The sequence below is a fragment of the Polypterus senegalus genome, chromosome 7 (assembly GCF_016835505.1).
Source record: "Polypterus senegalus isolate Bchr_013 chromosome 7, ASM1683550v1, whole genome shotgun sequence".
NCBI classification, from domain to species: Eukaryota; Metazoa; Chordata; class Cladistia; order Polypteriformes; family Polypteridae; genus Polypterus; species Polypterus senegalus.
In genome coordinates, this window is record NC_053160.1 from 57,081,372 (window position 1) to 57,108,393 (window position 27,022).

The window sequence follows — 27,022 nt, forward strand, 5'->3', positions numbered from 1 at the left end:
CAGAGGTTATGTGCTATACTACAGTACTAATACGCCTGTGAGTAATGCACCAAAACCAAGCAACCCTCTTGTGTATGGAGTGTAGATCACATAGAAAGAAGTTCTGATAAGTCGACAGAGTGATTATTACAGCACACAGGGGTACCACAAAGGTCATGTCCACACATACACTTTAAATTTGTGGGCTCCTTTTCAGTGGCAGGAACCTCTGCCCTGAATATTAGTAGCAATGAATGTAATAACATATAGAAGACAAAATAAAATAAAAAACTAGACATTTAGCTTCTAAATCTAGTATCACAATATAAGGATTGCCTCTTGTAACAATCTACTTGGATTAAGAAACAATAAACCTCACAAACACAAACCAATGTCTAAACCTTTCCCTTTGATAACAAATGATTGGTAATTTTAAATAACAATGTAAAGAATAAAAAGATACAGAAAATGATAATAAACAAAAAAAATAATTTGATGCCAATTAACGAAATAGACTGAAACAGAATAAATGTAAGAATAATTAGAGAAACAGACACTTATATGAAAAAGAAAAGCCAAATTTTAAATATCTAAATTATGAGCTCAAACGGTCCAAAATTCAAAAAAGCAGATATCAAACAATAACCATTAAGAAACCAATCTGAAAAAGTAAGAGTAAAAGAAAGAATAAGCTAAATAATATTTGGAAGGTCAAAACTCATGCAATCCCACAGCAATCTCATTAGGTCTGAGCCAGTCTTTTCATTATGCCTCAGGTGGCTGTTATAATCAGTAGCATATCGAAGTATTTGGTGGTAATTAGAAGTACTAACCCCCGGACTCAAATTTTAAAAAGGCAAGTGGGGAGTAATTAACAGATATATGGGAGAAGACAAGTGCCATGCTTCACTTGGTAGGATGAATTTGTAAACCTTTCTAAACTCATGACAAGTATAGCTCATCATAATGCATTTATCAGAAGAAATTTTGAAGAGGTAATCACATGAGGTTATTGTACTGATGCATTTCAAAAAACAAGGTGTCCACTAGGTGATTAAAGAGTCAAAAAGATCAGGAAATGTAAAGTGAAAAAAACAGGCCTAGTCAAGGTCAGAAAAACAGGCAAGGGTCTGAAACCAGAAAGACAAAATACGAGTGTCTAAGCTACAATGAATATCAAAAAGGTCAAAACTACACAAGAAAGAATGTGTCCTAAGCAGAATCAGGCAAATGTAAAGTTACCACAAGCAAGGTTTGTTTTGAAACTGTCCCAAAGCTTGGATACAGACAGACCTTACCATGTTGCTATCTCTGTAGAGGGCCCTGATGACACAATATGTTATGTTACATCTGTGTCACATGACCTACAACAGGCATAGCACTTGTAAACCAGGGGTCCTCATTTACAGTCCTGGAGTGGCTGAAGGTTCTTCTTCCAAAGTTTCTTAAATAGAAGCCAAGCCTAGCAGATAGTGAAACTTATTACTTAATGATATGGCTTGTTACACACTAGACATATATAAACAAAAGACCTGTTAGTGTGTATATGGAGCAGTCCGCTCTGCTCACGCTCAATCATAGCCACTAGATGGAGCATGCATGCACTTTTACTTTTTTTCGGTGTTTGCATGCACCTTACTTCTCTCTACAAAAGATGTCTGTGTGTGTGTGTGTGTGTGCGTGTGTATGGAGCAGTCTGCTCTGTTCACGTTCAGCCTAGTATCACTAGTAGATATAATGACTACCACAGATAAATTAACAGAATGGAAGGTAACCTTTTACCTGGAGTGAAGGCATAATTCAGTTTGAGGGTGCTCTCGCTGTCTTTTCAGACTGAAACTCACACATGTACTTCTCAACCACGGTAGACTCTTTGTTTTCTTAATATAACTCATTACTGCTTTGCATAGCTTTTTTTTTTTTTAAAGACAAAAAGATTCAACTTTACTGCCTCATTAATTCTGAAATACTTTTTTATTTTGTACAGCACATTTCTTCTTTTCACAACTGAAACCTCTCTTTTTAATTGAAAAAACAAAAACACAAAACTCTTGTAACACTACTTTTACTAAAATACAGGAAACTAGGGGGCTTCGCTCACCAACCCCCCCAGCCTGCGCTATGCACCAGCCACTTCGCATCTCTGCTGCTCGCATATGTGGATTTCATTTTCACCAAACAAAAAATCTTTTAATTCACACAGGAAGAGTGTTTACCAGTGAGAAACCTGTGTAATGAATCAGTACAGAACTTCAAGAGGAAACGGCTGTTAGATGCACCTTCTTAACTGCCTGAAAAAGTCAGCTACCATTTCAGTTGTTTAACTTACTCTGCTCAGGTTTGCCCGTTGGTTTCCTGTCTTCTGGCACACATTTGGGCCATCTCTTCTCAAGACCTTTCTAAACAATTGATGGTTTATTAAGCAATGCACACTGCGATATCATATGTTGCTTTTGATTAGCTAATGAATATTTGTTTCTGTCATGCAGAACAATGATTTAAAAAAAAATTAAAAATCCTATCCAGAGTATTTTTAAAAAATCGGGTAACTATTTAATTTGTAATAGAGATGCTGGTACTTGGAGTGTGAGATAATACATTTTTCCTTATAAAGCTTCGGGCGTGCATTTTCAAAATTACTATTTTCAAATAAACATTTTATGGTACTTCATAAAAGATTTTTTTTTATTAGCATGCCACATTGTGTTGTTGTCCTATTATTATTTTTCCATATAAGCACCACAAAATATTTTATCATCTCAGGCATTTGATTAGTTTTTTTCAGTGCTCTCTACAGCAAAAATGTCCTTTTTGAGATTCCATTCCTGTTCAATTACAGTGGTGCTTGAAAGTTTGTGAACCCTTTAGAATTTTCTATATTTCTGCATAAATATGATCTAAAACATCATCAGATTTTCACTCAAGTCCTAAAAGTAGATAAAGAGAAACCAGTTAAACAAATGAGACAAAAATATTATACTTGGTCATTTATTTATTGAGGAAAATGATCGAATACCCTGAAAGATGATACCAAAGAATGGGTGGAAAAATAGCAGTAAGGAGGCATGGTTAAAAAGCATAGAAAACAAAGATTGCAAAATACCAAAAGGAAATATAAAACGTACAGCTGATTTGATTAGTGCAACAAGGTCTCAAGTACTTGATGCCAGGTGCAGTGAGTCCTAAATAGGCAGCAATTACATTAGAAGATACATAAATAAAAAAAAAACTAGATGGGGATCATCTGTTTTCATTCCTTTTTGATGCAATCCATGCGTTTCTCCCAAAGTATATTCTTACTTTATTTTGAAATGTCAATAACTTGCAGATTCTGCTAAATTAAAGATAGGAAGGAGAAAAATAATTTAATAAGACTATTCCGATCATCCATGTAAGATGACTCAAAGCCTTCTTCTGTGAATTCAAATTAGGACTGCTAAAGGTGACTACCCTGTCGCCCATTTCATATGAAAGGAAGATGAGTTTTCGAATAAGTCCTGGTTTTGGTTAAACTGGTACACATAACAACAGGTATGTCTAAGATATGATTTAGTAAATTCATTTTCCATTACATGTATGTGGCATGCATGAACTTTAATTTTCTTGCACCATTTTAATTGTTTTATTTAAAATTGAATTTTCCTATTGCACGGTAACCTGTGTGGAACTCTGGGAGTGCTATGCATATTTTGCATTATTTATTCTGCATGTTTACTTTATGTTGGGCTTTATTTTGCATCTTTTCTTTTTTTGTTGCTGGCAGTGTTACGCCACATGCTGTATACAAGTATAAAATGGCAATGTGTTAAGTGTGAGAGAATAATTTGGAGATAATCATAGTTAAGTATTTTGGTTTGCAGTGCACATTGAAATATATAAGCATTTCTTTTACAAATGTCCCAAAGAGAACTACTGAAACGGTCAAGTAAACAAGCAGTATGTTCAAGGGGGATGGTTCAGGAAACTGACTGATGTAATGTTCTTTCACGCACCAAGTAAGACTTTCTAGTTGGCACATTAACAGTTTTAATAACAGAATAAGAAATATTTAAGAACAATGATATAATGGAGAAAGACTTATTTTAGGCTGGTTGTGCCCTATGCTAAAGCACCTCATGTCTTTTAGCCAGCCAGAGTATGATATGTAAACATGAATTCAGCACTGATTTTTATAAAACGGACCTTTACCCTTACTTTTTTGATCACTCTGTAACAGACTGCTGTGATGAATGCTCCCTCTTAAGCATTTGCCGAAGGGATAATTAAAAGATGCAATGAACAGGCTTTCTCCTGCCTGGTTTCTGACTCAAAGAGGTTTTATCAAACTTATCTTCGTATAGGATAAGAATCTTTCTTTAATTAATATGTTGATTTCTTCCACATACAGTATTTTACAACTTGGGCATATTATTTATTTGTTATGCATTGTATATAACTGTATCTTCTCTACATTCAATACAAAGGTGGGAGGTGGTCACATCATGGTATTTATGTTGTTAAATACTACCAAAATTCAATGGTCATTCCTCACAGTAAGCACCATCTGGACTGGTACCATTTTTATAAATCGATGTGGCAAGTAAAGAATTCTTCTGAATACTTTGTTTGCAGAGTACAGTTGGTTTGGTTTTGTCATAAAACAAAGACAAAACAAAAAGAAAAGATAAAAAAATACTTTTGTTTTGATTTCATTTGGGCAAAAGACATTTGATTTTTTTTTTCATTTGCTTGAAATTGAAGTTAGATTTACATAAAGTTTTGATTTCTAGTGTTAGGAACCCAGATCTCTGGACTGAGCTAGAACTCCAGGAAAAATAAACCCGAGTTATTTAATTTGTGCATTGTTTAGTTTATTTACAGCTGGCCATATCTGACTTTTAAGAAGCTGTTTTAACCCTATAAGTCAGTTTTCTTTTACCAAGAAGTGGCTATGATTATTTTCATTAATTCCTGAAAGTGGTGACTTACCATTTCTTATTCATTAAGCTGCCTCAATTAATAGTAACCTGCAGCTATGCCAGATTATTTTAAGCCAATGATCCAATGAGACAGTTTTGTTTCATACAGCAAGCCCATTTTTTCTGCTTTGCCGGTGTTCAAGGAGGACAGTAATTGTTTCATGTTCGTTTTGTCAGCCAATTGTCTGATGGCTCTGTCTCTGTTAGGATTCTGCACAATTGTTCAAGTCACATATAAGTTAGTTGCTTGTTAGGTGCCTATATTTTGTATTGACTGTGAAATGCCACGCTAGTAGCAGCTTCCATATTTCCATGTCCACTTTTTGTTTTGTAATGGGTGACCCAGAGCTACCTTATGTGTCTCCAGTCAGTAAAGTCCACCACTTCAAACTAAGTACAAATAGTCTTGTTTTTGTCATGTTATAAGGGTACCACTGTCTGGTTTCTCTCCAGCTATCTATCTAATATCCACTACTTGTTGATCTTTAATTCTAACCCTATCATATAACTAGTTCATGAGTCATTGGCCTGTTTTGTGACATCCTGATTATTTATTGTGATGTTTTAGCAAGGATTTGTGACATCCTGATTATTTATTGTGATGTTTTAGCAAGGATTTCTTCCCCAGCTTCAGTTTATCTTGCTTTTTATTGCCATTTTTGTTTTGTAATGATTATTTTTTGTTTTTTGTCACTGTGTACTTTGTTTTTCTTAAATATTTATTTAGAAAATATACTATATCACTATCTAGGCCCACATAATCCTGAGCAAGGTCACATAGAGATGGAGTCTATACCTGCAAGACAGGAACAATCCCTGGACAGGGTGGCAGTCCATTGCATGGTGAACACACCCACAACCAATCCACACATACACAACACACACACACTAGGGCCAATTTTGTGTTTTCAATCCACCTGAACTACATGGCTTTGGACTGTGGCAGGAAACTGAAGCACCCGCACGAAACCCAAGCAGACATGGAGAGAATATACAAACTACATGCACAGATGATCGAGGATGTGAACCCTGGTCTTCTTACTACAAGGCGCAGTATTACCATATGTACTGCATATCTGTGTTTTACTACATTCCTTATAGTAAAACATAGAGGTTGTGATCCCAAGAGGCAGGACCACCATGGCATCACTGCTGAGGGACTGCCTTCAGATTTTATATATTAGGGTTGAGGAGATGGGTCCTTCAGAGCATCATTAAGAATTGTGAAGTTTGCATCGGCTTTGTGAGTACTCTTCTGATTTTCTGGACATTATGGATTTTTAATTTTGTTTCTGAACTAGGATATTGGTTTACAATTTGGACTTCTTTGCCATAAGTTGCCTTTTCAGACATATCCCTTTTGTCTTTCCTTTTGCTACTTTTTCTTGTTTTATACTTTTGTTATTTAATAAATGCATTAATTCAGGGGGGTCCAACTCTGATCCTAGAGGATTGCATTGGATGCAGGCTTTTATTCTAACCATTTTCTTAATTAGTGACTAGTTTCTAATGTTAACTTCCTTTGCCTTATTTGTAATTGACTTGCTGTATAAGATGCAGAGGCCTTAATTGTTTCTTTTTTCCATAGTTAGCAGTCAAACAATAAAGAAACACAATGTGAGCCAACACATGACCAGCTAATCTGTTTCCATCCAAAAAGGTGGAGGTCTCAGAAATGCTGATCTGCTCAGGTTCATAAAACATTATGATGATTCTCTTAGAAAAAAAGAAAATAAACTGCTTTGAAAATGTCTGGTGTGCCAGAATGAGAGCCCCAGGAAGTGATGGAGGTAAATAATGGGTTTAATTAACAACAAGAATCGTCTTCTAATTAAGAAACTGGTTGGAGAGAAATAGACTGGAGTTAGCTGGTCATCTGGAGCAGAATTAAATTTAACAACAGAAAATGGACCCCCACAGAGAAAGTGGCAGGAAGGAAAACCAGCAGCCACTGTGGCAATCCAGGATAGCAGCTGGACACCCCCAATTTAAATTTAAGGAGAATTATTTTTGTCTATCAGAATTTTATTGTCATCCTACCCTTTGAAACTCATTTTGAGTATTTAAAGAATCTTAAAACTGTTAAAGTCTATGCCCAGTTTTTTGGGCCCATGCAGGCCAGACAGTCTACCACTTGATTTTGGAGTCAGGCTGCTTTAGGTGAAGCCCATTTCTGAGGCTGTCAAGTGAAGTCCTGGTCAGGTTTTTGGTTATATTGAGGCCTGTGCACCATTTTTGTTATTTTGTGATATTGACAACATAACATTTATATATACTACAGGTTTTTTTACTCTAGCCTTTCCTGGCTGTGTGTTCTGATCATTTCTCAATAGAAAACAGTATTTGTATATGTTAAACTTGTTATTTTCAACCTCATTCATCCGTCCATTATCCAACCCGCTATATCCTAACTACAGGGTCGCAGGGGTCTGCTGGAGCCAATCCCTGCCAACACAGGGTGCAAGGCAGGAAACAATCCCTGGGCAGGGTGCCAACCCACCGCAGCAACCTCATTCAATATTTCACAATTTTGTCAGGTGAATGAAAAGATTAATTTCTCCTTTGACAAAAAATTAATGTGAAAATTTGTTTTTTATAATTCTTAGCTTTCAACTATAAAATGAAAACAACCTTGAAGAGATTCTAATGCCAATACTAAAAGAAAATCATAAATACCATCCTGTGTGGTCTTCTGCCATAGACTGCCACCAGATATTGTCGCCACTAAATTTTAGCCCCATTGACGATTTAATGTTGAAACTGAATGCAGTACTCCACTTAATAGAACTTTAAGATTATCTTTTGGAGGAGTTAGTAACTACAGATTATGGCTCTAGAATCCAGTTGTTTATCTGTTCACTGTTTATGTGCAGACAGATGCTGTTCCTGGGTTGGTTCTCTTTGGATTTTTCCAATTTTCTAATGATATTTGCATTTTGTTGATTGCTATTTCTAAATAAGTCTTGAACGACCAAGTGTGTGTCGATATGATAGTTTGTCATACTTTAAACTGCCCTGAGTATCAAAAACTTTTCATGCAAGCCTTTGTTTACAGGTTTCAAAGACAGTGGCATAGATCTTGCTTTGATTTAATGGCAAGACATATAACTTCACCCACATCGTGACTGCCCATGTCATTTTTTTATTTCTTCTAAAAAGACCAATTCTACAAACTGACAAAAGTATGGTCATCGCAGCCTGAGTCTACTGAAAGGATTTTGAAATGTATTATGCATGAATCTTACCGATGTATTACCCTGTTTCAAATTGAAAAGTCTACTAGCTGAAACAGCCTTTCTCTCGGAGGCATCAAAGACTGAGAATAATTCGCAATAAAAGCTTCCAGAAAGAACACTGTTCTGCTTTTTTTGAAAAAAAATAAAAAATAAATGTGAAGCCATAGTGGCAGCAAGATGCACAAACAATCATAACCAGGACAAATGATGGGTCTCAAAATAACAATACATCCAAATCCAATATGCAAACCAAAAGTCAAAGTGAAACAGTCACAAACGTTCTAATAAATTCTGTAAAAAGTAAAACTTCCCCCTGGGAACAATTGAAGTTCTATCTGGCTAGCTATAAAACTTAACGACTAGCTACCACGTTTACTTTTGAACACAATCTGGATTTTTTGATTCACAAGATTGCCACCTTTATTAGCACTGGCCTGCCAACATCATGCAACTTGACTTCTAGATGCCATATGTTAGCAACAAGTGGTTGTTGCCAACAACGATAATGCACAAAATGATAGAAACTACAAGCAAGAGCAAAACCTAAAATGGTGGAGTGAAAATGGTATAAGAAATAATGGTAACATATAATCACAAAGCCAGAAGTAGATTCAAAACAGAAATATTGTACAAAGTGAGTATGGTTCAAAACCACAAAAACACTCAAATTTAAGACAAAGGTGATTGCTATTGCTAATGTTCCAGACATTTCCATAAAAAAAATTAAATTATAAAAACAACCATGGTTTTTTATTGGCTATGAACTTGGCTAAAGCTTAAAAGTTAACTATCTGGGTGTTCCACATATGGTAGCTTAGTGTCTTTGGCTAACGTGCTTCATGTTGATTTAACAATAGCACCATCACCCAGATCCTGCTGCATGGCATCAGCCACAAACTGTGCCACTCTTTTTACAAGTTCTGAAACTTGAACCTATGGAATGATTATTATATTCTGCAGTATTACTCCCTCTAAATGTAAGTGTCTGGATATAAGGATCAATTATTTTTAATGTTCCAAACTTATCTCATGGCCATTGAGTCATTTTCATGGATGTCCTCACAGACAGCTTGTATGCAAAATAGCAGAGATCTTGTTTTTTATTTTCTTTTACTGGCTTATCCAGGGGATAGTCAGATGAAGCAGAAGTTATTACACTAGGAACAGAGATCAGTAACCTACCAAAACTCAACACTGAAAACACAACAAAGTCAAAAACTACTGTAAATACATTATCTAACTACTGAATCTCTTGTGAAGTTGCTTTTGTACTTTTAAACAATATATATATATATAGTAAGATGGCCACCCAGTGAACGCACCACATGCTTAACGACATGAACCATGATAACAACCAGTTTTTACATTTAGAGTTTTTCAACCTGTTCCACTCCTTTTTGTAACTTTAGTGTGTATGTCATTTGTTTATGCACTTCTTGAATGATTATATCATTATTTTCGGTGATGCCCTTTTGTCGTCATGACTTCTCTGCTTTTGGGATTTTTTGAATGTTTGTTTCAAGTTTCCTTCTTAATTTTTAACTCCCATTATACATTTTTTGTGGCACAGATTCACATTTTTCTATTTACGTTCAATTTTGTTTTGTATTCAAGTGTTGATAATAATTTTTAATTGTTCCTTCACCATTATGTATTTTTGGAGCATCACCATTTTCAGTTACTATTGTCACGATATGAGTTTGGTTGCTACAGAGCATACATAGTTCCAGAAGATATGCAACTCAAGTAATTAGTTGAGTGTTTGTGTGTGCAGTAGTGCTATTTAGATTTCTCACTTTTTGACTTTTGTTTTCTTGCTACATTTTATTGGCCTACGTTTCTGATTGGTTTGCATAAATGACTTTCTAACTTGTTTAACATTTCTTGTCCTGTCCTGGTCATTTCCATTCACTTGAATCCCTTGCTAGTGGTAGGCATTACATTTTTGTTCTCTTTTTCAGATTATTGTCATCATTTTGTCACAGTCTTATAATTACTGCAGCCATATTTATTACAGTCACAATGCCCGTTTCTGGTCATACAACTACAGAAGTATTGTGACTTGTTGTATCATTATGTCCCACCTGTGTAAGATGGTGGCACTCAGCTATTGACAGCCACATATTAAGTTTAATTTTTCCTTTGACTCCATTCATTAGTGTTGGAAGATTAAATCAGATGTTATTTATCGCTCTAGTTTTGCTTAATTCAATTAAGATTTGTGGTTTTTGATTTGGTTCACCTAATCTCAACTCTAATTTTTTTGCCACGATTCTGCCTTCTCCCTTATGCATTCTCCTTTTGTTTGATCCCTTTTTGTTTCCCTTGCTAGCTGTTCGTAACAATTCATAGTATAAAAAAATATTGACATCTGCCAAAAAAAAAACAAACTAAACAAATGACATCACCATGATAACAATAAAAATATTGTAATGTTCCTTTCCAGGTGGGAGAAATAAACTGCATGAACAAGTGGTTGTAGCAGTCAAATAAATTGATTAGTTGCTCTTGTGTGTTAACAGATCATGCAGAATCAAAAACAAACTAAACCTGAACAGAAACAACCACCTGTCAGCCCACCAAGCTAGTACAGTCTCTCCCAGATGCTGCTTTGTTTTAGAGTGGCAGATAGAACTCCTCTGTGCCCAGCCAGCTCCACAGGACTCTGACAAGCCCCACTTTGCATGGCTTTTAGGACATACTGCCTCATGGTAATTTGCCAGATTGTTACAATATAAAAAGTATTATTTGTACAATCCTGAAAAAGACTGGAGTTCCATCAAGGTTTAGTTCTTGCCTTGTTGTGCACATCATTCACATTAGACTCTTGTTCCCTGTGACTCTCTAATGGGAAAAACTAGGTGGGTAAACGAGTGCATAAATGAAATGTGTATAATTGTACAATTGCGTGCTGTCTTTGTGTCCAATTTAATAATATCCCTACTAAATTTAAAAATGCTTATTATTCCTAAAACTGTGCTTATTTCTGAATTATTCATTTTTAGTCCATCCAGTACAATTTGTCTCATATTAGCAATATGGAATTCTGACTTTTAAATTTGCGCCCATAGTCAAGGTCTCTCTATTCTCTTCTACAGTGTGTCATTTAAGAACTAATTGTTTATCATTATGCTATGGCAATTCCAGGAATTTTTCAAGGCTATTTTTTTTAAACAAATTCCTTTTATATTAACTAATATTAGTTACAATGTATAAAACATCTTTAACCAGTCCATAAATTTAAAATGCCTAGTGACCTTTCTTAAAGTAGACAATTGTTACGTTTCCAATTTAAAGCAAAAATTAATGATTACTAGTAAATGGGATGGGAAACACAGCACCATCTTTATGTGGTGTAGCTCTTCTTATTGTTGTATGCTAAAAAAAACTATCATGTAACTATGGTTACATGAAGACTGGTACACCAATAGCAGGGGCTACCACAACATTTTCTGGCACTATTTGTATCCTTCCTCTAAATCAAGGGTCCTAATGAACAAGTGGAGATACCTTCCCTTTTGAAACATTTTGGTATTTACTGAGTTTAAATTGGTTGGGGCTTCCATCTGGTCACAGTTCTTTTGAAGTCACTGAAGAGCAGTGTAATGTCAGACGTGCAAGCATAGTTAGTCTCTTAATGGGAGTTTTTCAAGGATACACCAGGGGAATGGTATGAGTGTGGAACATTTACTAACATTATTTCTGTTTCTCCCACTGCATTGAAGAACACTGGCATCACTTCCCTTCTACTTCCAGCTCCTTCCCTCCTAGTCATGATGAGTAGCAGAGTGCTCTGCACCAGAAAGCATCACCTTTTCAACCAGTAGTCTTCAACCTAAACAGGTAACACTCCACAAAGAAGACATCTATTTAAAATCCTATGGCTTTCCAGTACTGCAGTTTTACTGCAATTTACAACCTGAATGTTTTTATTACGATGTGCATGCTGGTGAGCATACCCTTCCTACAACTTGTGCATATATATTTACGGCGTATTAAACAGAGAATTCCTTTTAGGTTGTTAAAAATGGAAAGGGAGACAGCATCAAGAATTATTTGGGGGAGGAAGAAGAGCTGAACAAGAAATAGTAGCAGTAACAGGGAATAAATATGAGCAGAAGTATAGTGGTATTCCTCCTCTTGTTATTGTCATTTGTGCGTTAAAAGTCAAATGTGATTAACCTATAATATGTGGGTAATGTGTGCAGGCCTTATAATCACTTAAGCTGGTATCACATTATAAAACTTCTAGTCGGAAAGGATGTCAAACTTGACAACTGCAGTTTCTGATCTTGTCACCCGAGAATGTCAGATTACACAACTTCATATCACGGGTGATGACTTTCCAGCACAATTTCATATTTCATAAAACTCACAAAGAGTTCAGTTTCATATTCATATGTACCCCCAGGTACTTATACGTAGCTCTGCACCACCTCCACTTCCTTCTCATGGATAATGACTAGTCTTTGGGGTTCCTTAACACACAGAAACTCCACCACCAACTCTTTTGTCTTGTTGTTGATTTGCAGGTGGTTCTCCCTGCACCACAGGGCAAAGTTCTCCATCAGCCTTTTATACTCTGGTTTGTCTCCATTTGCAACCTGTGATGAAGGAGTCAGCTGAGATCTTCTGTAGATGACAAGAGCTGGTATTGTACTGGAAGTCAGACTTGCAGATGGTAAACTGTCATCTGTCGGTCAGGTACTCCATGATCCAGTAGACTGGGGAGGGATCTAAATTCATAGCCCTTATCTTGTTCCCTAGTCTGTGAGGCAGGATGGCTTTAAAGGCTAGAGAAATCAAAGAATGTGATCCTGACTGTGGTGCCTTTATTCCAATTAAGGTATTTCTTGCTCTGTTACTTTTATATTACTTATGCAGCTATTTAGTATTTTTCTGCCAAGCATCTGTTATAAAATGTCTGTGCTTTTATGTATGAAAATTCAATATTTAGGTAATTTTCGTTTGCCCCTGATCGACAACCCATATAGAAAGAATATAGTCATGTCTATCCTGAGAAGCCCCTGATGAATTTGTTCCAATTTTAACAATAAAGTGTTCGTTTCCACTGGACAGACTGCCAAAAATGTTAAATCTAATTGTAGTATGTTTAGACGGTTGTTTCACAGCAGGTCGATAAAATTTATATTCTGCCCTTACTATTACAGAACATTAGGTCAAGTAAGGCCTCACGTCCTGTTTACATGGGTGGTAATGAACAGGCACACAAAAATCCCCCTTTTATAAGCCATTATGTGCCTCTTTTTCAGGTCAAAACTTAAAATTAGATTTCTTTTCTGTAATATTTCTTTCATGCAGTGGCATTTCATCCATTACAATAAGCTTTTGTGGTTTCTGTTTTTATAACAGCAAGTACAGAATTTAAAATGCTTTTCAACCTAATAATGATTTGGCTTGTGATGCCTTTTGGGTTAGTCCGAGTGAGTTAACTGAAATTTTGTTAACAATTTCATTTCGATAAGCCACACTGACGGCACACTGAGTTTCTGTCATATTGTCTATGCCAACCCTCACTGTAGTCAGGGTTGGAGAAAAGGAAAAAAAGAAAGGGAGAAGATACAAAAGAAAAAGAAACAGAACTCATGTGATAAAAGAAGTCCAGTGTTTGCCCAGGCACAGAAAGCTCTGATGTTTCATTTTCTACTAATCTTAAGAGTTGGGGTATGTCCTCATTGTTGCTTAGTTTCAGTGAGGTTCTACTATAAAACTGTCCCTGAACAGCTATACTGTTGCAGTGCTGAAGAGTTAGGAAAGTGCAGAAAAAGGCATTCAACTCAATCGAGCATCTACTCTGAACACTATCCATTTAAAATAAGGATCAGGGGCTGAGGTATGAAAAGACCCCTCAACTTGAAAGTATCTTGGGTGTTGGACAATCAGTCAGGGCAGCAGAGGAGAAGAGGATGTGGTATCAAAGAAAGAGTGAAACAGTGAATCATGGCAGGTAAGTGGTAAGGGTGAGGTTATTATTTTAATCTCTACTTAAGTGATCATACCAAGGTGTGACCATTCATATTATATTTGTGCTATTTCCCCATCAATAATAATCAAGAAAAATGATAGTTAATTTTGACATATTTATTAAGGGAAGGTTAGCACTTTAAAAAGTTTTTTTTATAAATATTACCAGTCTACTCATCACTTTCCACATCCAGATAGTTTTCTGAAGCTGCTAATAATATAATATAATATAATATAATATAATATAATATAATATAATATAATACTATGGGGCTCCGGCTCCTGTTCACTTTGCTCCCCAATCCCCGGGGGTGGGCACCCATTTTGCAGATGAGCTGCTCGAAGGATGTTGGGGCACCCCTCCGTTAGAGCAAGTGATTGTATTTAATGAGGAGGTACATAGAAGAGTATGTGGTGCGCGGGAGGAAGGCAGTTTGGTCCTTAGTTATTATAGATAGATAATTAGTTACTGGAGTATTTCACTATAACTGTCCATTTTAAATACCAATAAATAAAATAATAAAAAGTAAAAATTAGAAGTAAAAAAGTAAAACGTAATAAAAATTAAATAAAAAATTGCATTAACGCCTCATCAAAAACAATATTACGAATTACTTTATCCTCTAACATACATTCAATAAACTTTGCCTTTTTGCATTTCTGTTCACATATTGCTCATAATGTTCTTCTCTTTCTGGTTTATTGGATGATTCTCTTTGTTCTTGATTTTTATTTTATGCAGCTTTTTTGTTCATTTTCTATTTTTTTCAACATTCATTATTAGCTCTTGCTGCTGTTTTTCTATCACAATCTAAAATTCAATGTACTTGAATGGCTAATTTGCTTTTCTGCCTCGCCATTATAAGCAACTATGTTGAAGGAAGAGTTAGCAGCACTGAGAATGGTGTGGAGGGGAGTGGTCAAGGATGAATAACACAGACATGACAGAAAACGTTTTTAATATAATAGAGAGATAAAATAATATAATATAATATAAAGGCTAATAGGATGTTGGGTCAGAAACCAAGTTAATTTATCACAACACTTGTTTATGTGTACATATTGTGTGCATTTTTGGTGTGTTTATTACAAAAAAAACTATAATCTTAATAGAGGAAGCCTAGAGAAAAGGAGTTCCATGACAGTGGGCTATAAGCTAGGAGGAAACACTAAAGTTTTTAAATCTTTTCAATTTAAGCTACCAGAGATGTAGAGTGACATAATAGACGTTTTGTTGTAATATAAATGTTGTCATACCCGAGGCTGGGTGTCTCACAGGTAACGGTTTAGGTTGTTTGAGGGAGAAAAAAAGAGTGACACACCAAAATTAGCATGGTTTCTGTTTCCTTTAAAGTGGAAGAGAATCAGCCAGTGACTGACATCACTTCCGGTACAATAGTTGCAAGCTCCGCCCCTTTCAGTCTCCCGATTACTTAACTATTCCTCAACAGAAAGTCATCATTCTTTTGTTGGGACTATTTTAGATGAGGACAGAGCTCTACGTCTAAAGTACCATGACTGACTGCATCATTGTTTAAAACTTTCTTGATGACAAATTTTATCAAGGTTAACTGTTTCTTTTCATTCTTTTTGATTTAGGACATTAAATGGTGTGTTCAGCCAAAGCCCAGACTCCTTCTCTTGCCCTTTGTGTTTTTACAGTGTCCAAAATTATAAAGGGAATTAGATTGATGGATGCCAGCTGTTCTTTAAGATGAGTTCATTAACAAGAACATAGGAACACAGATTGAGACGAATTTCATACAAACATTTGAAAGTTTGTTTTTTTTTCATTACGAACTATGGATGCATGGAATTAGTAACCAAGTCCTGTGGTATGGAGCTTCATATCTGGACAATTTAGCAAAAGTGAATAGAAATTGATGAGCTATGTTGTGAATGTCAATAATGTTTTTTGTTATATGTGACATGTGTTGATTATGTATTTAGTCTAACGTTTTGATTCTGACTAGATACTTCCTAGGAGAGAAGAGAGGTTGAGGCCAGACCCAGAAATAAATATTTCATATTAAAATCCATAAAAATAAAGTCAAGCCTTTCTAAAATGGAGTAATTCAGATGTACATCCATTAATTATTCAAACTCAGGACTATACAAAGCTGTGTGAGTTGAACAATATCAGAACCTCCAATATCACAGTCATGGCTTTGTTTGAAAGGGCTCAGTGTAGTTGATGAATGAGCTTCTGCTCAAAGTCTGGTACCTTGTGTCTTGTTAATTAGGGATGTTCTCAGAATAACTAATGGGGTGATGTAGTGGTAGAAACATTGTGAGCATCATACTCAACAGTGGGGGTGGCAGCTGTACATTAACTGGTCAATGTGCCTCTCCATCTTCAGCTGAGTGGAGGCCAAATGAATGAGATTACAGGTACAAATGGTTGAAATAAATTCTCCTGTGCAGGGACACACAACTCTCTACTTGGGAAAGAGTGAGCTGATTGACCATCTAGAAAGATTAAAACACCCATTTACTGCTGTTTGGAATGGAGAAAAGTGAATTGAGATCTTGTGGGGTTTTGGTTAGAATGTGCATCTCTCCTGGGCCCAGCGGAAGGTGACTCAGGACATCCTGGAGCAATTATATTTCTCCTTTGGCCTGGAAGCATTTTGGAATTCCCCTAAAGGTACTGTGGCTGGGGAGAGCCTGATCTGCCCAGCTCATCTTATACTTTACCACCTTCTGAAGGTCAAAGCGCCACAGATATTGAGTATTAGATGAAATTATGTTAGCATTCCTTTAATGGAAACCTTTTAACCCAGCTTTTCTCAAAGGACACCATATTACCGGTCATGTCTTCTGCTTTTTCCCATTTCTGCTCTCACAACTCCTCACAACCATTCGCTGCCTGGGCAAATGTTCTCAGAATCAAAACTCAAGAATACTGACAAACACTCTTTAGACTGTGTATCACAATCTACAATATCTACAATAGAGAATCTACTTAAGAAATGCATTTCTGTAAATGCAAAAATTCAAATCGGTTTAGGGAGATTAACAAATAAAAACTAATTGTGTTTTGAAGCATATTTATCTTTTCTGCTCTTTGTTATTTGCTATGAAATTTCTCATTCAAAAAGTTGTTGTTAAAACATTGGATGCCAGCCACTGCTAACACCTCAGAATTGTTTCAGCAGTACCCCACCATAGAATCATGCAAGTCTGCTGCTGTATTTATCATGCACATATTCATTTTTTTCTGTGTAATTGTTGGTAGTAGTACCATTTCTAATCACCATGGCAAGATGTCATTTACCATTATTACGTCACACGAACAGTCACAAAATTTTAAATTGAGCTACTAATTGAAACCTTCTAATCACTAAGTATAATGCACCATTAAGGTTCAGTAAAAAAGCCTGTAGCAGCATGTCATTATTAACAACCAACAAGTATGTTATAAAATCATTCTTTCCAGCAATCTTACAGAAATATGCTAGAGAGTGACCCATGTATTTGAAATAAATCCCATCCAACAAGGTAACCAATAGCAACAAATAAATGTGATTACTAATATGTGCTGTGGCACCAACAAATGAAGAAAAGCCACACGAATGCTGAACCCGCATAGAGAACTAACGACGGGTAAGTCTACAATAAAAAATACTAGAAAAAATATGTTAGCCATGTTTATGTGAATAATTTTGCATTAGTGTTCATTTTCTGTGAAAAACAGAACTTTGGATTCACTTTCTTGTTTTCAGAGTGAATGAGACTTTAAATTGGTTTTCTGAATGTAAAGGCTTCTTGCAGAATATAACACAAAGGGTTTTATTAATTCTCCCCAATTGACTCCTACTTCTCTCAATTAAGATTTTCACACGCACATGGAGAGCATCTTAATATTATATTGCTATTGCTGTCTTTGATATGGGTGCAGACTTTAATAACATAAAACTTTACATTGCTTACCTCAGAGTCCACATGTACCCATGTTCATAAGGAAAATAATTGCCTGGTTCACTGCAGCAGTATTTGAAGTCAGCAAACCCACAACAGTATGAAAGTTCTGGGCTCTCCTCCTCCTTTGGACAGACAAATTCTTCTTTCAGCTCACCATCAGCAGTGTAATATCCCTCACATGTTTCAGTTTCATCTGGCATTGTCACAAAAATGAAGACCCACTAGAAAGAAAGAGACAGAGAGAGCATTTAGCTGTGCCCTGTACTATTGTCTGCTTGGCTCACGCTCTCTCAAGCTCTATGAGTTTTAGTTTAAAGATGTTATGACATGAAGGAGGTGGGTTTAATGTCTTGTCATGCAGAGGCTGGCTCAGAATGTATAAATAGTCAGTCCTGTGTATTAGAAACGGAGAGCTGCTTTCAGGCAGACTTCAGTGACTTTCTAGGTGTAGCTGTCTGCAGCTTTTTATTTCAAATGAAAGAAACATTTCATTCAGTCAATCAGTACGAGAATTAAGGTACAACAACTGGTGCTGTCTAATCCAGCCATTTGGGTTTAAACCAGTTTCCATGTAATTTTGTATGTGTAAATCGTTTGCATTTGTAAATGAAAATGATTTTATACTGTTTAAGACTAATAAATCTCCTTTTGTTATTATTTTGACTCCCTTGATGGTATTCTGGACTGTTGAATGCCCCATATTTATTTCATTATCTAGACACAGAGAGGCACTGTGACTTGTGGCCTTACAGCTCCGGGGTCAGAATCCCTGCCTGGGTAAGGTCTATGTGGAGCTAGCATATCTTCTACATGTCATGCTAGCATACATTCCCTGTGTGAAGTTAATTAGTGTATCCACTTTATTTTCATAAGAAGTAATACCAAAATGATAGCTAAGAGACACATTTATTCAGCTTTCATTAATAATACCGAATTTTCATTTACAGACACTTTATTAGTAACTAGCAAAATACCCGCGCTTCACAGTGGAGAAGTAGTGTGTTAAAGAAGTAATGAAAAAGAAAAGGAAACATTTTAATAATAACGTAACATGATTGACAATGTAATTGTGTTTTCATTGTCATGAGTGTTGCTGGCACATATATATATACATATACATACATATATGCATATATATACACATATACAAATATATACATATATACACATATATACAGATATATATATACACATATATATATACACATATATATACATACATATATATATATACACATACATATATATACATATACATATCTATACACATATATACACACACACACACACATATACATATCTACATATCTACTGTATATACACATATATATATACATATATATATTAGGTGTAAAAGATTAGAAGCAAACAGCGTAAAGGTTTGGGGTTTTCCGGCCCCGTATATTGCAGACAATCCACAATAATTTCAAAAGAAAGCAGGTCAAAATATAAACAAAACAGTTCATATGCGCAACGCCCTTCAGAGGCGTTGGCGGCCATTTTATAGGGGAGGAGCCGAAAGTGGCGTAATGCTGGGAAGGAACCGTGAGGGAGGATGGGACTGCTGACGTCAGGAAAGATGGCGGAGGAAGGGCGGAAGTGGACGTACTGTGGGAAGGCTATGATGGCGGAGCGTCTTTTCCTGGAAGACAAAGAAGAAAGGTTAGTACCCCGCCACTCCCTGCCGGCGAACGTCTTTCGAAGGGGTTCAAGGTCCGTCCGCGGCCTCCTACTCGCGCATGCATGACACGACCCCCACCTCAGCCCAAGACCGTCAGGTCGGGTGGACCTTAACCCAGAGGTCGTGGATGCGAGAGAGGGCATCGGCATTGGCCTGAAGGCCGCGGCGGCGATAAGTGACCGTGAACTTATAGGGCTGTAAGTCCAGAAACCACCTGGTGACCCGCGGATTCGACTCTTTGTGGAGGGACATCCACTGAAGCGCAGTGTGATCAGTCACCAGAGTGAATTCGCGACCCAACAGGTAGTACCGGAGATAAGTCACGGCCCACTTAATTGCCAGGGCTTCCCTCTCCACTGCCGCGTACCTGGCCTCTCGTTCCAGCAGTTTCCGGCTTAGGTACATCACAGGGTGTTCGACACCATCGACGCTTTGGCTCAACACGGCGCCCAGGCCTGTGTCCGAAGCGTCGGTCTGGAGGATAAAAGGCAGCCCAAAATCAGGGGTCCTTAATACAGGTGCCGACGTTAGAGCCTTTTTCAGGTCATTGAATGTATGTTCCACCTTGTCGTTCCATACCACATGCAGGGGAGCGCCCTTCTTTGTTAAATTAGTCAAGGGTGCTGCCCTTTCGGAGAAACAGAGTACGAACCGGCGGTAGTACCTCGCCAGCCCCAAGAAAGCCTGCACCTGTCTCTTGGTATTTGGACGGGGCCATTCCAGGATGTTTTTGACTTTGGAACATTGGGGTCTCACCTGTCATCGTCCCACCAGGTAGACTAAATACTTGGCCTCCTTTAAGCTAAAAAAACACTTACGGGGGTTAATGCGGAGGCCGGCCTTCGCCAGTGTCGCAAGGACAGCAGAGACCTGCAATAGATGCTCCTCCCAGGTGCCGGAATAGATGACGACGTCATCCAGGTAGGCGGCACTATAGGACTGGTGGGGCTTCAGCACTCTACCCACCAGATGTTGAAAGGTCTCTGGGGCCCCGTGCAGCCCAAATGGGAGGACCTTGTATTGCCAATGTCCACTAGGGGTGCTAAAGGTCGTTTTTTCTTTTGCAGATGCCGTTAAGGGAATTTGCCAATACACTTTCGTCATATCAAGAGTAGTCAAGTATCGAGCCACACCCAGCCGCTCGAGTAGGTCGTCAATGCAGGGCATCGGGTAGGCGTCGAACTTGGAGGCCTGGTTTAGACGTCTAAAGTCATTGCAGAACCTCCAGAAGCCGTCCGGCTTGGAAACGAGGACGATTGGGCTGGACCAAGGGCTATGGCTTTCCTCGATAATGTCCATATCCAACATTCGTTGCACCTCCAGTTCCACTTCGGCGCATTTTGCCTGCGGGAGTCTATAGGGCCTCTATCGGAAGATTACTCCGGGGTCCGTGACTATATCGTTCGCAATCATCGAGGTCCGGCCCGGTGACTTGCTCACTACTTTGGGGATGATGTGGATAGCCTGGGTTATCTCTCGCTGCTGTAAGGGTGTCAGCTCGTCACTGAGGTTAAGGGCAGACGTGCTAGCGAAAAGGGAGAGGGACCTACGAGTGTCGGTAGGCTCGTCCCTGTCTTTCCAGGGTTTCAACAAATTGACATGGTAGATCCTCTCGCTCGGTCGACGATTAGATTGCTTAACTAAAAAGTCGACGAGCCCCTTTCTTTCCTTAACCTTGTATGGCCCCTGCCAGTGAGCTAGCAACTTGGAGTGGGAGGTAGGAATGAGCACCATCACTCGATCCCCCGGGCGGAACTCCAGGAGGATGGAGTTGCGGTTGTAACACCAGGCCTGCGCTGCCTGCGCACGAGTCACGTGGTCCTTTAGGAGCGGCCTGATTTTAGTGAGCCTGTCCCGCAGTTGCGCCACATACTCCAATATATTGGAGGAGGGAAGGGCCTCAGCCTCCCAGCCCTCTTTTAGTATGTCTAAAAGTCCCCGGGGTTGTCGCCCGTACAATAATTCAAAAGGGGAGAAGCCCATAGAGGCCTGGGGCACCTTCTGGTAGGCAAAAAGCATGAGCGGTAGGAGCTGGTCCCAATTCCTGCCATCGGCGCTGACTACCTTGCGGAGCATCTGTTTAAGCGTCTGGTTAAAACGCTCTACCAGCCCGTCTGTTTGGGGGTGGTAGACAGATGTCTTCAGGTGCTTTATTCGCAGTGATTTGGCAACCTCCCTGAACGTATCTGAGGTGAAGGGTGTACCCTGGTCCATGAGGACTTCTTTGGGGATACCCACTCTCGAAAATAGGTTGACTAATTCCCGTGCGATATTCTTGGTGTTAGCGGAGCGCAGGGGAACCGCCTCTGGGTATCGGGTTGCATAATCTACCATGACCAATATGTACTTGTGGCCACGGTTTGAGGGTTCCAGGGGTCCTACTAAGTCCACCCCTATTCGGTCAAACGGGATGTCTATCAGGGGTATTGGGACGAGAGGAGCGCGGTCCCTCCTAGGAATCTGGCGAATCTGACATTCCGGACAGGATTGACAGAAGCGCCGGACCTCCTCGTTGATCCCGGGCCAGTAAAAGCGAAGCTTGATTCTCTCCAATGTTTTCTCGGCTCCGAGGTGGGCGCCTAGGAGGTGAGTGTGAGCTAGTTCACATACCTCCCGCTGGAAGGTACGCGGCACTAGCAACAACTTCCGCACCTCACCCTCCTGGGTTGCCACCTGATACAACAGATTATTCTCCAGCACAAAGAAGGGCTCGCGTGGCATGAAACCGTCAACTTGTGAGCTGCCTGGAAGAACAATCGCATTCCGGGCAAACCGTAGGGAATCGTCATTCCACTGCTCCCTTTAAAACGAGGCAGGCGTGGACCGAAATTGGTGGTCCAAATTGCTCAGGGGGTCTTGTGAGCGGGTTGGCGGAAGTGTTCCCTGGCTCGTCCCTTCCCCAGCGGATGCTTCCGGGTCAGAGTCCGTCGCTTGAGAAACTTCCCCTGAAGTGCCTGCGCCATTGTGGCTTGCCTCAGAGCATAGCGTGGAGACCGCGGGAAGGGTGCCTCGCCCACTCATAACCAGACCTAGTGAGGCCCCGGGAGCGGTTTTCGTCTTACTGCTTTTCCTGTGCGACCAGTCTTGTCCCAAAATTACTGGATAGGGGGGATCGGGCAACACCGCGACCGTCAAGTTGGAAACTTGCCCCTTCCATGTGATGTAACAGGGGCGGAACGGTAAGACTTGGTCTCCCCATGCACACAAGTGACTTGCAAGTGCTGCGTAAGCCACTGTCGCGGTAATACGTAACGGCGAGCGACAATTGTAATGTTGCTGCCGGAGTCAAATAGAGCTACCACCGAGTGCCCGTTTAATAACACCACTCCCGTGTTTGGACTTGCCAGCGGGTGCAATGGAGTACAGTACCTGTCGGCGGTGGCCCAGGTGCAGTCCATCGGCTCCGTTGGGGTGTTGAGGGGACAGGTCGGCAGTAGATGTCCGGTCTCGCCGCACTTGTAACAGCGCTGGGAGGCCAGCTTTTCTTTAGGCCTCTGCGGTGCTTCTGCAGTGCATAGAGGGCTCGGGGGTGGCCGCACGTCCCTGTCGGTTCCCACAAGCGTGCCTTTCCGACCCCCCGGCTTGGTAGACCGCGAGCTGATGCTCCAGGACTTCCAGGAGGCCAGGCATGTCCTTGTATGGAATTGCACCGGACCTGCTGGGCGAGGGAGCTTGGCAAGGCGTTTACCAGGCCCTCACAGGCCACCTATTCTACGACCTTCCGGGCTTGGGGACCTTTGGGCCGTAACCAGCGTCCCATTTTCCCCCAGAGGTCGAAGGCCTGTGCACAGTCCGGCTTCTCCTGGTCAAACTGCCAGCTCCGCCATTCGGTCGCCTGCTGGCCCGGTGTGATGCCATAGCGTGCCAGGATCTCCTGCTTTAGGAGGTCATAACTCGCGCCCTCCTCCTCGGGGTGGTCGTAGTAAGCCCGCTGCGCGGGTCCCTTTAGGTAGGCCGCCAGAATGGACGCCCACTCGGACTGCTGCCACTCGTTCCGGGTGGCTGTCCGTTTGAAGATGCCCAGGTAGGACTCGATGTCATCCGCCTCTGTCATGGGCACCAGAGGCAGAGGCGGAGGCGTTGGATGAGGCGGATCGGGTCTTACCCGTCGGGCTTCTGCCAACCTGGCCTTCGTGTCCTCCAACTCGCGAGTGGTGGCGGCTTGTGTCTGCTGCAGGGCCAGGATCAGGGCATTCATTCCCTGTAGCACTGTATTAAGGTCCTGCCCTTCAATCATCTCTCTCGGGCTGGTATCCTGCCGACTACGCCACTGTAAAAGATTAGAAGCAAACAGCGTAAAGGTTTGGAGTTTTCCGGCCCCGCATATTGCAGACAATCCACAATAATTTCAAAAGAAAGCAGGTCAAAATATAAACAAAACAGTTCATATGCGCAACGCCCTTCAGAGGCGTTGGCGGCCATTTTATAGGGGAGGAGCCGGAAGTGGCGTAATGCTGGGAAGGAACCGTGAGGGAGGATGGGACTGCTGACGTCAGGAAAGATGGCGGAGGAAGGGCGGCAGTGGACGTACTGTGGGAAGGCTATGATGGCGGAGCGTCTCTTTTCCTGGAAGATAAAGGAGAAAGGTTAGTACCCCGCCACTCCCTGCCGGCGAATGTCTTTCGAAGCGGTTCAAGGTCCGTCCGCGGCCTCCTACTCGCGCATGCGTGACATAGGGGTGGGACTCGATTAAAAAATTAATCTAATTAATTAGAGGCTGTTTAATAATTAATCTTGATTAATCATATGTAATCACACATGAAAATTTGCCCCAAATTGCAAATGTTTTTTTTTAATTTAAAAGGGTTTTAGTGGGCGACAAAATCAAATAATAGACATGGACATGAATAATGTAAACTCAAGCTCTTTTAATTTCTGAAAAAAAAATGCTTTTAAACTGCATTTCAATTCAAAACAGAAACAAAAATATCATCCCTGGCTAAAATTGGGCAGACTTAAAAATAAAGTGGTATTTTAAGTACTTTAAGTACATTTTCAGAATGGTATTGTCTAACATAAAGTGCAGTTTTTCTTCTTAAAAAAATAAGGCAGAAACATAAAAGGTAATTTGACTAGGTTCACCTTTAAACTCCGAGTAACCTTAGCCAAAATTATTTTGTACATTAGGCTAAAACAGTGTGATCATTGAACATTTTGTAATTAGATGTAATTAGAATTACTAACGGTCACGGAAGTCCAATGTTCCCCAGTAAGAGCCACAACGTCCGCTTTCTGTAATGCATCTAATTTTGCTTGCTTTTCAGTGGGCAGAAAACCATGCTTTTATCAAGGCTTCCGTCAGGTAGTCTTTTGAAATGAAATTTTCCTCCGATCAGTCGTAGGAACGCGCTTTATTCCGACTCTAACATTTTTGTAGCTCTGATGTGTGCATCAGTGTAAGCAATGTACCAGTAAATCATGCATTGACAAAAGTTCTCCTTTGCTTGGAATTGAAAGTGTGATTAAATGCGTTATTTTTTTAACGCGTTATGGAGTACATGCATCGAAGCTTCTCAGCTGTGCTTGTGCTAAGAAAAGGAAACGTTTTAAAAATAACGTAACATGATTGTGAATGTAATAGTTTTGTGACCGTTATGAGTGTTGCTGTCATCAAGGATTTGATTATCATTATTTCTTTCAATCAGGTTCGTATTTGTAGGATGTGTTGTGTTCAAGTTACATTCCGTGTTTGTCAATCGTTGTAAAGATAACAGGTTTCATTCATCGATTCATTTCTTACTGCATCAATAAACAGCTCGTCTTCCTCTTTATCTGAGACGTTACACACTGCATGCACAGGTTTTTTTTACACTGTCTTCCTTGACTTTTTCCACCCCATGGCTGTATTTAATGTTAGCTAAGACCCGGCACTTAAAAGTTTCTCTCGCAGTTTCGCTGAGTTTGTGCCAAACACCACCCTGACCATCTCATCTTCCTCTGCATAAGCACAGTCCTTCACCCATGAATATTTAGCAGCAGTGTTTCTATTGGATTGCTGCTGACGGGCGGTCTTATATGGGCAGGCACTAAATTACGTGGGAGGCGTAACTCCGCCTCCCACGGGCATCGAGCAGAAGTCTATTATAGTATATGGACGAAAAAGTATGTTCCAGTTATGACCATTACGTGTAGAATTTCGAAATGAAACCTTCACAACTTTTGTAAGTAAGCTGTAATGAATAAGCCTGCCAAATTTCAGCCTTCTACCTACACGGGAAGTTGGAGAATTAGTGATCAGTCAGTGAGTGAGTGAGTGAGTCAGTGAGGGCTTTGCCTTTTATTAGTATAGATTGATGGCGTTGCCTTTTAATTGCTTAACTTGAATTAAATGCTTAGGGTAGCCTCCCTTAAGCTTGTCACAATACAAGTGAGTATATTTTTGCCCATTTACATGCTGGCAATCAGAAGGTTGCCATTTTGAATCCTGTAAATGCCAGAAGTGATTCCACTCCATTAGGCCTTTGAGCAAGGCCCTTAACCAGCAATTGCTCCATTCTGGGTATGATGTTAACCTGCATCCTGCCCTGTAAGCAGGTCCTCCAACTTACAGAAAATTTGGGGGTTGGTGGCAGGTTTGGCATTTTAGCCACTGTATAAAACCTCACGCTGTTCCATTCAAACGACACTCGGCTCCTAATCTGGGATCATGAGGTGGTCGTGTGGTGGGTGCGGCAACACGCTGTATCAGTGCATGCTTCCAACCTCCTCCTCCTAATACAACTGCTATTAATCAGTTAGGTTTATAGGCTTTCTTGCTTGGGTATGTTCTTTTCACTTCAGTCCCCAAATTTTCTATTTGATTCAGGTTAGGGCTTTGTGACGGCCACTCCACTACTTTTACCTTGTTGTCTCTAAGACATTTTGTTGCAATGTTGGATACATATATGCTTTGCATCATTGTTCTGCTGGAAGGCAAATTTGCAGCCAAGTTTTAACTTTCTGGATGATGTCTTGAGGTGTTGCTTGAGACTTTCTAAATAATCCTCCTTCCTCATGATGTCATTTGTTTACTAAAGTGCCCTAGACCCTTTAACAGCAAAACACCTTTACAATATGATGCAGTCACCCCCATGCTCAGAACTGATCAATCCATTAGGCCACCTAGGGTGGCATCACCCAATGTGAGATGTTTATGAAAGTTAAGGGGAGCCTGCACTGTACACCGTGGGGCACTGTATATGAAACTAAATCAGTGTGTGCTCTGGAATCCTTGATACGCCATGGTATGGACAAGAAAAAGGGGTACCATTTCGGTACTC

At 39.7% G+C, this 27,022-nt stretch overlaps 1 protein-coding gene across 1 annotated transcript in view; it reads right to left on the reverse strand.

Annotated features, from left to right (window-relative positions):
* The window catches only part of LOC120532025 (protein shisa-like-2B), a 32,158-nt gene extending 13,789 nt beyond the window's left edge, over positions 1-18,369 (reverse strand). Inside the window, exon 1 of the mRNA XM_039757943.1 lies at positions 18,092-18,369. Within this exon, the coding sequence (XP_039613877.1) occupies positions 18,092-18,282 (191 nt within the window). The 5' untranslated portion in view covers positions 18,283-18,369. The remainder of the gene's footprint in view (positions 1-18,091) is intronic.
* Between the last annotated feature and the right edge of the window lie 8,653 nt (positions 18,370-27,022).